Genomic DNA, 15,881 nt, shown 5'->3' with positions numbered 1-15,881 from the left:
CCCGTCTGCCGCCCCTACGTCCAAAACCACGTTTACCGGTACCACCCACTCGTTTCGAGGAGTGAGAATTAGCATGGCTCTGGCACGTCTCCCCCTCGCCTCCCCCCAGCTCTCCTATGAACACTTCGACCTCGTCTGACATGCCCAGCGGTGTTAGACAAAGGGTCCAAGTTACTGGCTGCGCGTTCGCGGACACTTTGGGAAGGCCCACGGTCAGAATGCAGACACTACCTGGCTAGCGCGGTAAAAAGACCGGACCCCCACACTATTCTCAGCTTCGTTTCTCACACCAATACCACGTCTGCTAACTCCCCGATGAGCAGTACGACCCCGTGAATCATTGTCCCCACCACCTACGTTGTGCTTGGTGTACACTTTCGCTTTGTCCAGCTGCGTCATTGCAAGGCAGGGACGCAGAAAAACTAAACGACCGACCGTCATTTTCTAAAGGCAGATCTTCCCCTTCAGAATCAGGATCAGCGAATAAAAGACCCAACACATCGTAAACTTTTTCGATGTCATTATGCAACTATCTAATGAAAATACTCGCTAACGCTGCTTGATCGCTCTGCTAAAATAGCTCACTAGCACGAATTACAGTTATATGTTGTATACTTTATACAGTTGAATTACACAAGTACCTAACTCTGTTGTACGACACTGCAACAAAAAACGTATTGTTATTCATTTTCCTGATAGCATCGAAAAAGCAAAAAGAAAAACCCGCCAAAACGTAGCCTAGGCTATAGTGTATTTCAGGTAAATGTCCCTTCTTTCGAATTTCCGAGACCATGCTGTTCAAATGCATTAATTCTGTGAGCACCTGTTGTCTATAAACTACGAATACGACCTCTCGCTCCGCCTCTTCCTCGCTGTCCAAAACTATACTGCGCAGCGACTGTTATGTATCATAACCATAGCAACAAAATCCACCCTTTACAAAATAATGAAGTCCTGGCAGGTTTCTGTAACAAACAAAATAGCGAGCTGGAGCTGGAGGTTAACGTTCTGTTTCCAAATCGGTGCTCATGGGAACGAAAGTGAGTAAAACGCAGTGGTCTGAAACCGTGTTTAAACCTTTTTTTTTAGGTAATGTTACCGTTGTTCAGGGTAGCTAACGTTAACTTGCTCTTTCATCTTGCTCTAATAACATGCCAGGGACCTATTTTGTGTCACAATGCTGTCACTGAGCGCAGGCTGTTTGCCTAGTTGTGTCAAACTTAGAAAACATATATATTTATATTACCATCAATATTGTTTGACTTTGTTCTAGCTAACAGTGCGTTTTAAACTGAAATGTGGATATAGATATAATCTATAGCCTACTATTCAGAGCCAACATGCACTCTCTATAGTTAAATGTCAACATTGTAAGTCAAATACTAATAGTAAGTAAGCCTGATTGCCAAATTAAATATTTACATTTACATTGTGCAGTGTAACCTCACAGTTACAGAAATCTGTAGTTAAAAATCCCTGTAGTTTCCGTCCAGGCTGGTCGATTTTTTTTTTAATGCATCGGTTAAAATTAATTATTAATTATAATTCTTCATGTTTTCATCCCTCGACCTTGGCTTCTGCCTGATAGACTTGATTGGCATGTAATCTGCAAATATGCTGCTGGTAACAACTTTGTTACAGACGGGGTATTGCACTCGGAATTCCGTGGTTACGCAATATTTGGCTGGTATAATATAACACCGGGTCTATTTTACCATAGGCGACTGGTCTAATGATTTTACTTTCCTGCCACTACAGGTCTCTGTATATATATTTATGTAACGCTAAACTTGCATTTTATATGCCAATGCATTGTATATGGTACGGGACAGTCGTGGCGGTGAGATTAACATGTTCATTTTTCGCTGAAAGCAGGGGCTTTTCGCTTTCAATATCCGATGGATAAATAGCCTAATGATAATGTATTAATTTTTTTTTTTATGTAGATACTGCATAGTGGAAAGCGAAGTTCAGTCTGCCGGTAGTTTGAATTTGCGTGTCAAAGAATAAACACGGATGAAGAAACGCCATAGAATAAGCCATAAGTGAAGTAACAGCTACGGATTTAAAACACAGAAATTATTTGACAACTATAGTTGGCTACTGCAGCATTCAATTCCATGTGGTGATTGCATTCTTAACCCGCTGAAATGGCCGCCGATTGCTTGCTTGTATGACTGTAGCTTGTGTATTGAATGTAAACAGCGTATTGAAATATTTCGTGCAACGTTTGTCCAATGATGTATTGCTTTATTTTTATGTAGATACATCATAGTGGAACGCTACGTTCAGTTTGCAGTTGGTTGAATTTGTGTCAACGAATAAACACGGATCTTCTGTGAACCTGTGTTTGCATTTTAAACCCCCTGAAATGGCCAGATTGCTTGCTCGAACTACTGAAGCTTGTCGATTGCTAGTTTAGAATATTTTAGAACCGCAATAATACGCCTGGTGATGGACATGAACTGTTCTTCACCTTCAGAAAAAACGGTTATCAATTTTTTGTAACCGTTTACAATTCAGTTTTGGTTAACCGGTTAAACGTTTAACCGTTCACACCCCTAGTTGTCACGGTACACCAGTAGCTTGCAAGCAGTAATACCGTTGTTTTCTTTGCAGTCGGCAAGGATCATGTCAAGGTATGCTGTGTTGAAAGCTAATGGGATTAGGATCCAATGGCATGGTTACATGGCAATTACAAAAATTCTTACAAGTAGCAAATGTTGTTGGCATAATTTAGCATTACCTCCTTTTATGATTTTCACAACTTGGAATGAGCATAGGTACATGAGATCAAGAACTCACCGCCTGGGATCTACAGTGTTGTCTTGTAGCACATGTTACCAAGTCATTGTGATGTGTGTTTTGCAGGCAGGGACAGAGAAAGGTGGCTGTGAAGACACACCAATATCTGTGTCAGACAGCAAGAGATCCTGCCTTGGAAACAGGATACCCTATCCCACTAAATGTGTGGGGAAATTGAGCGCACCAGTGGGTTGGCTGTCACATAGCTCCATGAGACGACTGCAGGCATGGACCTCACATGGGCACATACATGTGTCCTCATGTGTACAAACACACACACATGCACAAACCTGGCTAGTGTTAATTTAACTTTGGAAAAATTTATTGTCCACCAGGGATAAACTCTATGCTGTATTTTTGCTGTGCAGGGTCACTCCCTGAACTGTCATTTCCTGTATATGGCAAGCAACATGGCATGCTCCATTCTCATATTTCTTGGGCTAATTCCTCAGAGCTCCCTTGGGTGTCTCACAATGATATTAACATTCAGAACTCAAATTCATTTTTCCTCTGTGAAATATTAGAGGAAAATATAATGCTAGACACAAGGTGTTGTTCCTTTACATGTTTTTTTTCATACTGTTCCAGGCAATTTTAGAAAATGAAAACCAAGAGGCCAGATTGATTACCCAGCGAATGCTGGACACAGAGAAGGGTTTTGTCAAGGTAAGGATGTCCTAAAATAACAAAAGATTCAGTATCGATATGCTCCCTGAAGAAAAGAGATAAGTGGTGATTGGGATTCTAGCATGACGTTGCAGCAAGTGATGTTCCTGCTCCTGCAGAAATGTTACCCACTGCTACAAAACATGCCATGGGATCTTGTCACAGGATCTGGACAGCTATCTGAGCCACAGGGGGACTTTGGAGCTGAGGAAGAAAGAACTCCTGCATGTGCGTTGGACAGAACATGTCTGGATGCCCATCCAGAAGAACATCAGGGACCATCTATTACTCCGTCAGGGCAATAAAGCAGAGAAGATGAGGAGCACAATACTGCACTACCTTGAGCACTGCAACACTAAGGTGTGCTGAGGGCTGATGGTAATGCCACACCCTTGACAATAACACTATATCTCAAACTGTCACAGTGTTGTACTTTGTGTTGCTAGCCACTAGGTGTCACTAAATTGATTTTGTCTCACTGCTTAATTGTCTTGTTGTACGCACCTGTTGTTAGTCTTGTGATTAGTGTTGCCCATTGTCTCCTGTATATAGCCGGGTCCTTTTCAGTTGGTCTTTGTTGAAGACTTTGTCTTCACTTTAACCCTCCGTGAGTAACCCTGGCTGATTCCCTGTCTACCTGTACCTTGTTTGGATATTCTGTTTTTGACCCTGGATTGTTTATACGCTATGAGACTGGATTGCCCTTTGTGTTTTGGCTACCTTTTGGAGTATTTTTAGTTTACCCTTTTTGGAAGTTCTTCGTTGTTTTTTGGCTTTATGGACTTTTGGAAAATCCTCTGTTTTTGTTTCGTAAATCTTCTGTGCTTTTGGAACTTTGCATTTTTGTTCAAATAAATAATTGGACTACACCTGCAGTAATCCGCAATTGAGTCACCCTCAGTGCTAGGTGGTCTAGGGGATTGGCATCTGACTAGCACGCCAGAGACCGGGGTTCTAGACCCGACCGTGACACAAACAACTACTGTATGTGCTTGTGAAGTTTAAGTTTAAATATGGTCAATTTCTGATTCCCTTGTTTAACATTCAGCACTCTAAACACTGAACACAAGCGCATCAACTGTTAAAACCCTTATCCAACATGTGAAATACATGTATTCAATTTAATTTGTTAATTATTACCAAAATATATCAATTATCAAATAATGACAGAATTTGTTGATAGGCAGAGCAACTGTTGGATCAATGTGTATCAAAATGCACAACTCGCAAGGAAATTAGGATTAAGATTATTATTAAATTACAACAGTAAAATCTACTTCTAATTCTAAAGATGAGGGTCAACTACCCTAAACAGTAACAGACATAAACAAGTACCAGTCACAAAAGAAATGAATGAAAGAAAGTGCCAAACCTTCCAAAACAGTCCCACAAAACTGAAATGAAAGTCCAAAAGACCAGAAGGCAGCTATATCTTCCTGAAATCACTGATGGAAAAATGTGAATGTTGCCAGAGCAGCTATGAGACAAAATCCTCTGTGCACACCAACAGCAGCAGTTCAACCCCCAAATGTCCACTATCTTCACTTCCTGGAAGTATTAAATATTCCGTTCTTTAGTTTTGGAGAAGTAAGCATTTTTAATTTATCATCCTATTTTCAACCTGTTGAAAATGTTCTCCCTGTAGTGTGTCACATGAGGATAACCACTTCCCTTATCCCTCCCCTATAACTCATGACCCACAAGTTGTTCCTGGGGGGGGGGGGGGTTAGGGTTAGGGTTAGGGTTGGGGGGGCTGGAGAGGGTGGGAGGGACAGACAGTGTGCCCTCAGAGGGGCACAGCTGGACTCATGATTTTAGACTCTCTAAGGAGACCAAACATGAATATTCCAAGAGGTACTCAAGCTCAGTTATTGTATACCTCAAAAGAAAGAGTTTCATTCTCCTTGGTTATGGGTTTGCACTTTGTTGTACATCGTTCTGGATAAGAGTGTCTGCCAAATGCCATTAATGTAATGTAATACTTCTTGACAAACGTCACCTCTATTGTTAGAAGTAATTGTTAAATACAGTCAGTTGCAACCTGCACCTTCAAGAAACATTTATTCCATATAACAAAGCCAAATTGCACTGCGTTGGTTTCCGCTCAAAGCTGGAATTGCTTCTAAAAATGCTGATTTCAATGGATACACAACCATTATCTGTGTATCAACTTTGAGATATTCAATGATTTTAGTTAGATGTCTGGATGAATTGAAAGGTCCGTTCAGCATGTGGAATGTTTGGTGGCGGGGTTGGGGGAAGGGGGAGATGATGGTGTGTTTTTCTTCCCAAGCCATGAAGTAATAAACTCAACATATCTTTTGGGGAGGGGGGTAGTGATAGAGGCAGAACAGACAGCATTCCACATGATTAACGGCTACTTCAGTCATGAGGTCAATGCAAAGTTTGCTAAAATAATTTTTAACGGTTTTGCCTGGGTCTCAATGCCAATAATCACAACTAGTTACCCGACATGCTATATTTAAACAAGAGCTAGGAAACTTAGATGTACAAGGAAATTGTCTCCGTAAAATGCACTGGTTGTTTTCAAACAGGGTTGTGTGTCTTTGGAAAGCTATTATCCAAATGAATATGGCCCCTTGTTCACCAAACAAATGCGAACTGTGCTTATGGACATTTCCATTAATTATTTTTTTGCCATTTCTTTTTTATCTGAATCTATGTGTTTGGGAACATGCATCAAGGCATACGCAGAACAAGTTTCTATTAAGAATGCTTTATTATTCATGCGAAGTCATTTTAAGTGATTACAGACTAGAGGGCTGCTTTTTTTAATGCCGTTATGCCACAGCAGAAACATTTCTCTGACCATTCCCGCCCGCTCCCGCAGAGATTGTGACTTGCCTGCCTGCTCCACTGTTTTCTTTTTTTATTTTGCCTGTTCAAAAGTATTTCAAGCCTTTGTGGCTGACACAACCTTTAAATTATGATGCAGTGATCAAGGAGATGTAACATTTTGAATATTTTTGATGAATTGGAAGATTTAAACATTGATGAAATGTTCATATAAATACTCTTTCAAATCCATTGGTAGCTGTACCACTGCTTCTAATTCCCTGTCCTCGACTATGTTAATTAACTGCCTGATTAATGCACATATTACATGTTGAATGTTCCCTAATTAAATAGGCTTAACTTCCCACCTAGCAACTAACTGAATTAGATATCTAGCCGGGATATCTAACTACATTGGTAGCAAAAATAAAATAAAGAGCTACCAGCTTGCAGATGAGTTCCTACCTCCTTTTCATTGGCTCTGGCTGTACAGAGAGCCTTGGCAAGATTTTAGAGACTTTGGACACACCCTTAAATGTGTGATTGATGTTTTGCCCAAACAGAGCTATTTAAAATGCTAATTCAGAGGACATAACCAGAACCTGAGGTGCTGAATTTCTCCCACAAAGCAAACTGGGCTAAAATATACCAAATGTGCAGTTTTTCCAGTCAAACCCTCTGGATTAATACAGTGCTCACATACAGTGTCTCAATAAAAACTACATTTCTTGCATTATCTGAATATGGTGGCCAGAATTAAGAGGGTAGTACCTGTGATATGTGTTTTAGAGGAAAACATGATTGATTGGTCAGACCATGCTTTAAATAGGCTCCCTGCCCTTTTGTGCTCAAACACCCACATGTCTTTACAAATAGTTATTTTTAAATTAACCAAACTCACTCCGTTTTGAGTGATCCATAAAAAGAACCAGCTGCAAATGAACTCAAATGGAAGGAAAGGAAAACAAATGACAAGTGCTGAGACCATCTCCTGAGATTATCTCAGTTTGGCTTCTTTCAGAGGGGTCTGATTTTGTTTCTGCCTGTTCACATATGCACAGAAAATGCTGATTCATCCATCTCAGTCCACTTGAATTTCCGAAACATACCGAGTGTGAAAACTCCTGTGAAGCCCACAGTTTGTCCAGATCAATGGACAATGCGTAGAGCAACTCCATCTCAAAATGCCTTCTTCACTGCCTCGACTTGTGAAATGTGCCAAACCTCAGACCACCAATGCACATTCCTTCTCTCCTTGAGCATCTCTACATACAACAGAGCACCCTGGAGCTGTTTTATAATGGATAAGCCGTGGACTCGGTTGAAAACTCGATTTTAATCTGCAGGCAGTACCGAGTGGCTTACTGCCAGGTGAATCATTTGTTAGCAACATAGCAGGTCACTATTCATAACCTCCACATTTTTAACTCATAACCTCCACCATTTTCACAGATGTCCCTGTTACTGTTTTGAAATGTGTTGACTTATTTCATGTGTGATTTCAAGTGGACAAACTGACATGACCAACTTTTTAAGATACATACTTGATTGCACTATACAAAGAAATGGACCTCAAAAATGCTGAATGTGAATACATACATTTGTTTCCATTCTTTAATGCCATGGGACCCAAAGGGTTTTTTTGTATATCAAAAATCTCTTTTTAAAGTTGTGTGTAAAAAAATATTAAATAAATAAATAAATTGTTGTTAAACTGAACTTTCTGAAAACCGGGGTGTGCGAAAATGGGATAGACCTACCACTTGTTTATCAAATGGGTATAACGCACAGCTCGAGAGAAGCTATTTGCACAACAGCATTATTATGCCTAACATACCATTTGCTTTGCAAATCTTGCCATCTAGAGTCCATCCATAAAATATCACTTCTTGGACCAACGCCATTTAACTAATTTGAATCCAGTTAGTCACTTACCTATTTAAACACACACAGGGGGTTATCTAAATGAATGCTCAAAAACAGCCATTGAAATTATTTTGAACATCCTTTCAAAATACACGGAAACCGGTAACGACACTCTGCCATTAATTCCACACGTGTTTTATTTACCATTGACAACAGAAAAAAGCCTACGGATGCCGCCAACAGGAAAATAGGACTGAGGCGTCAAACCTCAAGACTTCAAAGTCAGGGAACACCGTCACGTCCACAGTTTATTACCTCCTTATTACCATCCTGTTGCTCTAAGATTTTCGTGTATTGGACCATACAATTGGGAGTCTTTGCCGTTTATTTCCTAAGAAAAATAACACCTCTTTTCCTTTTTAAGTTGAAAATCTCAATTCAGTGTTTTGAGAGACAAATGCGAGTCATATGCACAATCTAATACACATATGACACAATTATAGTATTTAGTAGACCTATTGATGCACGAAAACTGTTGATAATTTAAAGTTTAGCATCTTATTGTACGGTATTTAAGGGGCTTATACACCATCTTCCATTCATATCATGTGGATTACTATTCGACAAGGCTAGTTATCAGCTAATTGACAATTAGGCGACAAACAACTATCAGCAGCAGTTAGTCCAGCTAATGGCTGAACACTAGCATGACCAGAATACTCTATTTTTGAAATTGTACGCAATTTTTTTCAAGTTCACAAAGGTTGGAACTATTCATTTCGTACTATATTCTGGAACCCGTATTGCCAAGGATATTATCTTACTTAAAAATATACCACGAATAGAATAACTGAATATAGCCTGCAGCCAGACAATAAATTGCGGAGAACACCAAACAACGGGGAACAAATCAAGCGCAAGTCAACACCTGTCGTTTTCTATGGCCTTCAGTACTCGGACTTGATTCATTTTGTCCGAGGGGTTTCAGCCAGCAGCTGCCAACTGGCGGCATCGTTACATTCGGAAGGTCTCACAGAAATAATTTTGTGGTTATCTGGCCCGTTAGTAATTTCGGATAAGGGAAGTGGAAGGGAGGGAAATTAAATGAATGAATTAATGCATGAATGAAAGACTGACTGAATGGACGAATGATTAGGCCCAAATAAATAAATAATAGGAATGGCTACAGGATTATAATCTATCTAACAATTTGATTTTTTGTTTATTACATTACATTGATGAATAAGAAACATTTTAACCACACGGAACAAAACAAAACAAGGGTTTAATATGTTTAATATTAGGCCTAGTTGGGATGGTTTCGACGAGCCTTAGTATTCGTAGCATCTTGCCTTTCAATTTTACCTTCCAAATTCAATTCTAACTTCATAATTTCACGTCGTATTAACTGGAAAGGATGTAGTGGGTTGTGGAGAAAATCCGTTTAATCGGGAACAGAAACCATAAAAATGTTTCCTTACAGCTCCCGTGCGGCGCAAACCCTGGAAAGTGGGGAGGGAGGTAAGGGGAGAGAAACAAAGGCTTACAAACTGATTGGCTGGTGCTTGGTGGTCTCCGGTGTCGCCTGGCTCTTACAGCCAAGCCTCTATTCATATGTAAATTAGCCCCTATAAATACGTACTACAATCGTCTAACTCAATCGTGCACGACTCGTAAAGAGTACACAATAAACGCCTGGCCTGTTTGCCTTAAGTGTGTGGATTTTTTGAAACTGGCACCGCCTGCCATCTGCCCTCTTCAAGAATCGTGACGTGACAGTGCAACAAAGCCACAGCTTTCCGAACTGTGTGGGTTGAAACCAATATGGCACCCTCATCCCGACTCAGCAAAAACGAATGTAGCAGGGATGAAGATGAACACTACGGTATTAAAGGAGACAGAAAGGTAAGGGACCAGAACTATTCGTTTTGAAAGCAAGTCCCAAATATAATAGTTATGTCATTAATGTAAACATCTTCCTTGCAGACGAGAAAACCCTTGGTGGAGAAAAAGAGGCGAGCTCGTATCAATGAAAGTTTGCAGGAGCTCAGGGCTTTGCTGACGGACACAGACGTAAGTTTTATCAGCTTGACTGCGCCGCCCGCAACTGATGTGCGATCGTATGTTATTTGCAATATACGTGGTCCACATTATTGCATCCGACTGTTTATTATATGTATCCCACATCTAATCTCAACCTTTCCCTGGCAGGTCCAGTCAAAGATGGAGAATGCAGAAGTTCTTGAAATGACTGTGAAACGAGTTGAACAAATTCTACAGAATCGATCTCAAGGTATTTCATTATTTATTTCCCAGCTATTCACATCGAGAAACCTGATCTGAATGTCCTACTTGCATCGTATGCTTCTTAATGCATGTCTCTCATTGTACCTCTATCTGTAGAAGTGGACACTATGAATCGGGAAGCGAGCGAGAGGTTTGCGGCTGGCTACATTCAATGTATGCACGAGGTACACACATTCGTGTCCAGCTGTCCTGGGATTGATGCGACAGTGGCTGCCGAACTCCTCAACCACCTCCTGGAATGTATGCCATTGAACGAGGACCACTACCAGGACATGCTTGTGGATTTAATGTCTGAGACTTCCAGTAATGGCAGCACTTGGTCAGCGAGTGAAGGGAGTTACACAGCGCTGTTATCACCAGGGGGTCGGAGTGTGTCCAGCTCCACCTCATCGGCCCTTTCACCGGCACCCTCCACCACGACCAGCGAGGATCTCTGTTCTGATCTGAACGATACTGACAGTGATCACAGCCACATTTCTCCCGAGGCTGCCGAGAACCCAGAGGTCCACAACATGGCCACAACGACCTATTCCGTAGGCCTATCTATGTGGAGACCGTGGTAAATCGAGAATCGGGGTCTTGTCCTCGAGAATGATTTCGGAATAGTTATGCATTTCAGTTGGATTGCAGTTAAAAAAAAAAGTGTGATGGCAAGACTATGAGAAGCGAACAGCACTGTTATCCTCTGCGTATCCCATTTAGGCCAGTCCCATAGACGGGACTCGCCCGTCTGTCTGTTTTGTGAATAACTTGTCTATTCACAAGGGACACCGCAAAAAAAGCTCTTTTTTAAAAAACAGAACCGAGGTTTTCTGCCACGCAATTCACTGAAGACTTTAAACATTACAGAGATTATAAAAAGGCTTATAACTCCGCATGTACATTTAGGTGTATATATTTCCATATTATAGTGAGATTTTCACAAGTTAATTGGGCGTTGCTACCTTCAATGAAGGGAGGGTAAATTAAATTAGAAATGTAATAGGATAGTTGTTGCCCACATGTTTAAATTGCTCTTGATAATGCAGTGCCTATGTTGTATATTTTGTGACTTAACCGACCGATGTGTTAGCTTTTTTAATAAACAATATATTAATAAAAGAACATTTGCAGTTTAATGCATAAATAATGTGAATTTAATGTCAATGTTTGTGTGTGTGTCCTAGACTAGCCCTATACTAGAATGTTTCTACAAGTGAACTTGTCTCCATTGTCGCCTGTATCGTCTGTTAACCGATGCGATGTGACCTCAGATTGTATCAAGTTCTTGTTTTCAACCCATTAAATGCATAACGATTTCGCCCAACACTGGGTTCTGCCTAATCAGAATTTGTTTTGCACATGAACTAACTGAAGACGTTTGAATAAAAAGTACTTTAAGCGCTATCAATCCTTTGTTTGCTGGGTATTCGTGTTAATTACAAGATGCTTAGGTAATTGTATCAAAATAAACGCCCATTGTTTGTTGGATAATAAAAATCACCAATTAAAATGGGAGAAAAGTATTTGCAGTAGTATTTCTGATTATAAAGATAACACACCTCCATTGCTGAGGGTAGTTAAGATTATAACTGGGCTACTAAAATAGGTGACTGAAATTCGTTCACACCTTAATGCTCAAGTGTGACAAACGTCAACGTATTAAAATCACATGAATGAGCATGAATAAAAGTATATGCAGTGGCCAAATCTCTCATGAACTATTCTGTGTTTATCAGGTGTGAATGTCCACCCTGAAACTTCCTTCTCTGCAAGGACGTGTCAAAAGTCACACAATATCCTCATTCATATGCTGATCCCCCCTTGAAATGTCTCGACTGGGCATCAGTGCTGATATTTGCAGACTCCCAATTAGAACTTACTGGCTGAATGTTATGGAAAACTCATATCAAACCCTAGCTGAGGAACTTTCTAGAATGCACTACGCATGTGGAATTAAACTTTCCTTTCCTGAAGTATATCAAGAACAAGTAATCCATATTTCTGTTCACTTTTTAATTGTATTTATTTGCCCTGCCTGCAGAGTGAAGAAAAGGAAGATGGCAATTGGGAACAAGGAAGAAAATAAGAAAAGGAGGGGAGAGTTACAGCAAAAAACAGGGAGAGAGTAAAGAGTAATATATGACAGTATATAAAAAGGAAGAACATACAGAGAAAAGATAAAATAATATATGTACCTATATTATTTGAACTGATAAAGCAACAGCTTTGCATGGTTGCATGATTGATTTGGCAAGAGATGTGCGTATTCTAACATATATTTGAAAGTATGTATGGGTAATGGGAGGGAGTTCCTTGATGATTGTGACTTCTTATCAGACGCGTAAGTTGACAGAAGCGCAGATTGAATTGGATCACAGCCTCATGAACTGCAGAATACCATATAGGCTTGTTACTGTACTGAACTTTTGTTTTATTTTTTCATTTTAACCTGGACCTTGTTTTTAGATTTTTAAATAAAGTATCCATTGGCTAATTGAAGTTGAACAGAGGCTTGATGCAGAAAACCACAGGCCAACCAGCTAAAGCTGAAATATCACAATACTACAATATGTCTATAAATACCCTGCATCACATCCTCCAAAGAGCTGGGAGCCACAGCAGCTGGGGAACATTGGAAGAGAGCCCCCCCCCCCCTGCAGTTCCCAGGGCTCACATGAAAGAACCCCATCTGAGGTGGAAACCGTTGTTCAGGCCATGTACTAACACCTAGGCTGGGCCTCGCACAACAAAGTGTCGCTAACGACTCTCAAAGTATGCAGACACAATGGCTTCAGCCAGCAGGAAAATGTTAGATCCTGTCTCTGAGCAAATGTAAGGCAGATGTAACAACCAAACTGTTGGGTCAAAAATGAACACAAACACACACATTATGGATGCACGGGTTTGCATGTACACATCTGAAAAAGGGGTATACGGTAGGTGTCCATTTCTGTTCTCTATGGTATAATGTTCCCTCACTGGGTCATATTTGTACCTTAGAATACTTATTTAAAAGGGTAAAGGGTACAATGGGGGTACCTTGGAGGGGACTGCACCAGTGACAAGCCACTGTACCCGTTTAAGTATAATCTTTACACATTTTGTTCTGACAGTGTAAGCCTGTGCCCATACTTTATTATATTTCTTCATAATCAACCTGCCCCCCACAATACATAGATAAAACACACACACACAATACATAAATAAGTACAAAATATAAAAAAACATAAATGGGTGTTAAGTGCTTAAAGTTAGTTGGGCAATCTGTCAGGTAAAACAAATATCAGAGTACGCTATAGATTAATTCTTGCAAATCCACATATCAAGATTCGCAGACTGTTTTCGGCTAGTGATCGAACATTGGCTAACAAGACCGGATTAGAAGCGCCCAGGCGTGACGCCCCCTGTTGACCTGGCTTTGTGGCGGTTCACACCTCCGCCTAAAATTGGGAGAAGTGCGAACGACAGGACATGTAAATGGGGAGCGAATCAGTGATCAAAGCTGGTGTTATTAGTCAGGACTCCTTCGACAGTCTGTGTGCCTGTCTACCAGCGTGTTAAAATGCTGATACCATCTAAACCAAGCCATTGGGTGTTTGTCTATAGGATAGTGAGATATGGGCTACAGGGAAAAGGAATGTGTAGCCTACGTGTATGATTTGAATCAATAAAGGAACAGATAACAGATACTAGTTGCTTGGGAAAGTGATGTGAATATTCTAACAGATATTTGAAACAATGGATGTGGATGTTCCGAGCGGTAATGGGAAGGACTTCCAGATCGGCGTGTTTGTAGGGAAAAATTCACAGAGCAGGAGATCCCCCCCCCCCCCCTAAAAGTACAAATCCAAATCAGACTCTGCACTAATGAACAAGCTGGTCACTAAATTGAATGAATCTAGAACCTTTTTATAACTGAGCTTATGAAAACGCAAGAAACCACAGTGTACACTGTCGAAAAGAGAGCAAAGACTGCAAGTTAAAGAATTACATTTATTCACTTAGAAGAAAGTAGTGATCAGATGTGTAGTATTATATATTCAATGATTTCTCTGATGATTATTATATATTTTCTATGATTTCACTGCTGTTCATATGTTTATACTTTCTATGACTTATTTTTATATTTCACTGATGTCTATCATATAATTTCTATGATTTTGATTTCACTGCTGTTTAGTACATCTGTATACTCTTTATAACTTATTACTGATAAATATTGTTGTTAGAAATGCATAAGTGACCTGTAATGTAAAATGATTAATATGAGGTGGAAAGCACCAAAAATGATCTATAGGTCATAGAAAGTTCTGGAAAACACGATATAGTGAATAGCACTGTGTTTCATATGTTTTTCATGTTAATAAATTAAGTTTATTAGAAGACACAGCCTATAGCGCAAGGTATATGTAAAAAGATCCTTCTTTGTTTTGGAAATCAATGGGGAAATTCGCCACAATGGTTTCAGGACTGAAAAGTAAATACCTGCAACATAGCCAAGTCATATGATGGTTTTCAAGAAAGCTATTGGTTGTGCTGAGATAAGGACTGTGCATAAAATGAGAGCTTAGTCTGATATTCAAGGTTGGAAATCTGAGAATTTGAACTGGCTGTCGTGCACGTGTGCCACAATAAAGTCAAATTTTCTGCAGACTTAGCTGTCGTGGGATCTTTCACTTCTTGGACTTGTTTTACAACTCATTGGAGATTGGACCTTGAGAGTTCCTTGAGAGTTACTGTTTCCTAGCAACGACATGTTCTGATTGAATAATTATTTTTTTCCATAATTGTTTTTAAAACTTGGGACTTGGTTATTTTGTTGCGTTATGGATCTGGTAAATTGTGATTCCTATCAAAATGCGTGACTGGGTATAAGAGTGCAAACTGAACTGGAGCACAGCCTCATGAACTGCAGAATACCATATGGCTTGCCGCTGCATGGGCTAGGCTATTGTAGCCTACTGACTTTCATTGTAATTTTATTTGTTGCGGTTCACACCTCAGCCTAAAATTGGGATGGGTGCGAAAGACATGACATGTAAATGGGGAGCGAATCAATGATCAAAGATGGTGTTATTTAGGCAGGATTCCTTCGACAGTCGGTGGACCTGTCTACCAGCGTGTTAAAATACGGATACAATCTAAACCAAGCCTTTGGGTGTAGGCCTATAGGATGGTAATATATGGGCAACATGAAACTAGCTACTTAGAGACCAGGAGATTAAATATAGTCTTATAATATTTCAGAGCGTAAATATAGTCTAGCTGTGTCGAATGAACCCACTTTTTACGGCACTAATGAAATAGCAACGTTTTAGAGGCACTGCCTATAGTTTAACTTCTGTGGTACTTTAAGTATCACAATGCAATTTTCAATGTACATTGTTTTGGGTCTGCTGTCGGCAGATGGTCCACAAAGTGTATACTCAGGGGATTCGTTCTCAAGCGGCAGCTTGACA

At 40.1% G+C, this 15,881-nt stretch overlaps 2 protein-coding genes across 3 annotated transcripts; both read left to right on the top strand.

Annotated features, from left to right (window-relative positions):
- Nucleotides 1-905: 905 nt before the first annotated feature.
- fam228a (family with sequence similarity 228 member A) lies at nt 906-4,340 on the top strand. Of its 2 annotated transcripts, none has more exons than XM_061243970.1 (4): nt 906-1,040; nt 2,872-3,030; nt 3,394-3,471; nt 3,637-4,340. In XM_061243970.1, the coding sequence occupies exons 1-4, from the start codon at nt 1,029-1,031 to the stop codon at nt 3,838-3,840; spliced, it is 453 nt and encodes a 150-aa protein (XP_061099954.1). In that variant the 5' UTR covers nt 906-1,028; the 3' UTR covers nt 3,841-4,340. The 2 variants fall into 2 exon arrangements, with proteins under 2 accessions (XP_061099954.1, XP_061099955.1); XM_061243971.1 differs by having other exon boundaries at nt 3,591-4,340.
- Nucleotides 4,341-9,669: 5,329 nt separating this feature from the next.
- On the top strand, nt 9,670-11,826 carry LOC133129461 (transcription cofactor HES-6-like). Its single transcript, XM_061243576.1, has 4 exons — nt 9,670-10,038; nt 10,120-10,206; nt 10,345-10,426; nt 10,537-11,826. The coding sequence occupies exons 1-4, from the start codon at nt 9,958-9,960 to the stop codon at nt 11,001-11,003; spliced, it is 717 nt and encodes a 238-aa protein (XP_061099560.1). The 5' UTR covers nt 9,670-9,957; the 3' UTR covers nt 11,004-11,826.
- Nucleotides 11,827-15,881: the final 4,055 nt, after the last annotated feature.

Source organism: Conger conger, chromosome 5 (assembly GCF_963514075.1).
Source record: "Conger conger chromosome 5, fConCon1.1, whole genome shotgun sequence".
Classification (NCBI taxonomy): domain Eukaryota; kingdom Metazoa; phylum Chordata; class Actinopteri; order Anguilliformes; family Congridae; genus Conger; species Conger conger.
This window is presented reverse-complemented; position numbering and strand designations above follow the sequence as displayed.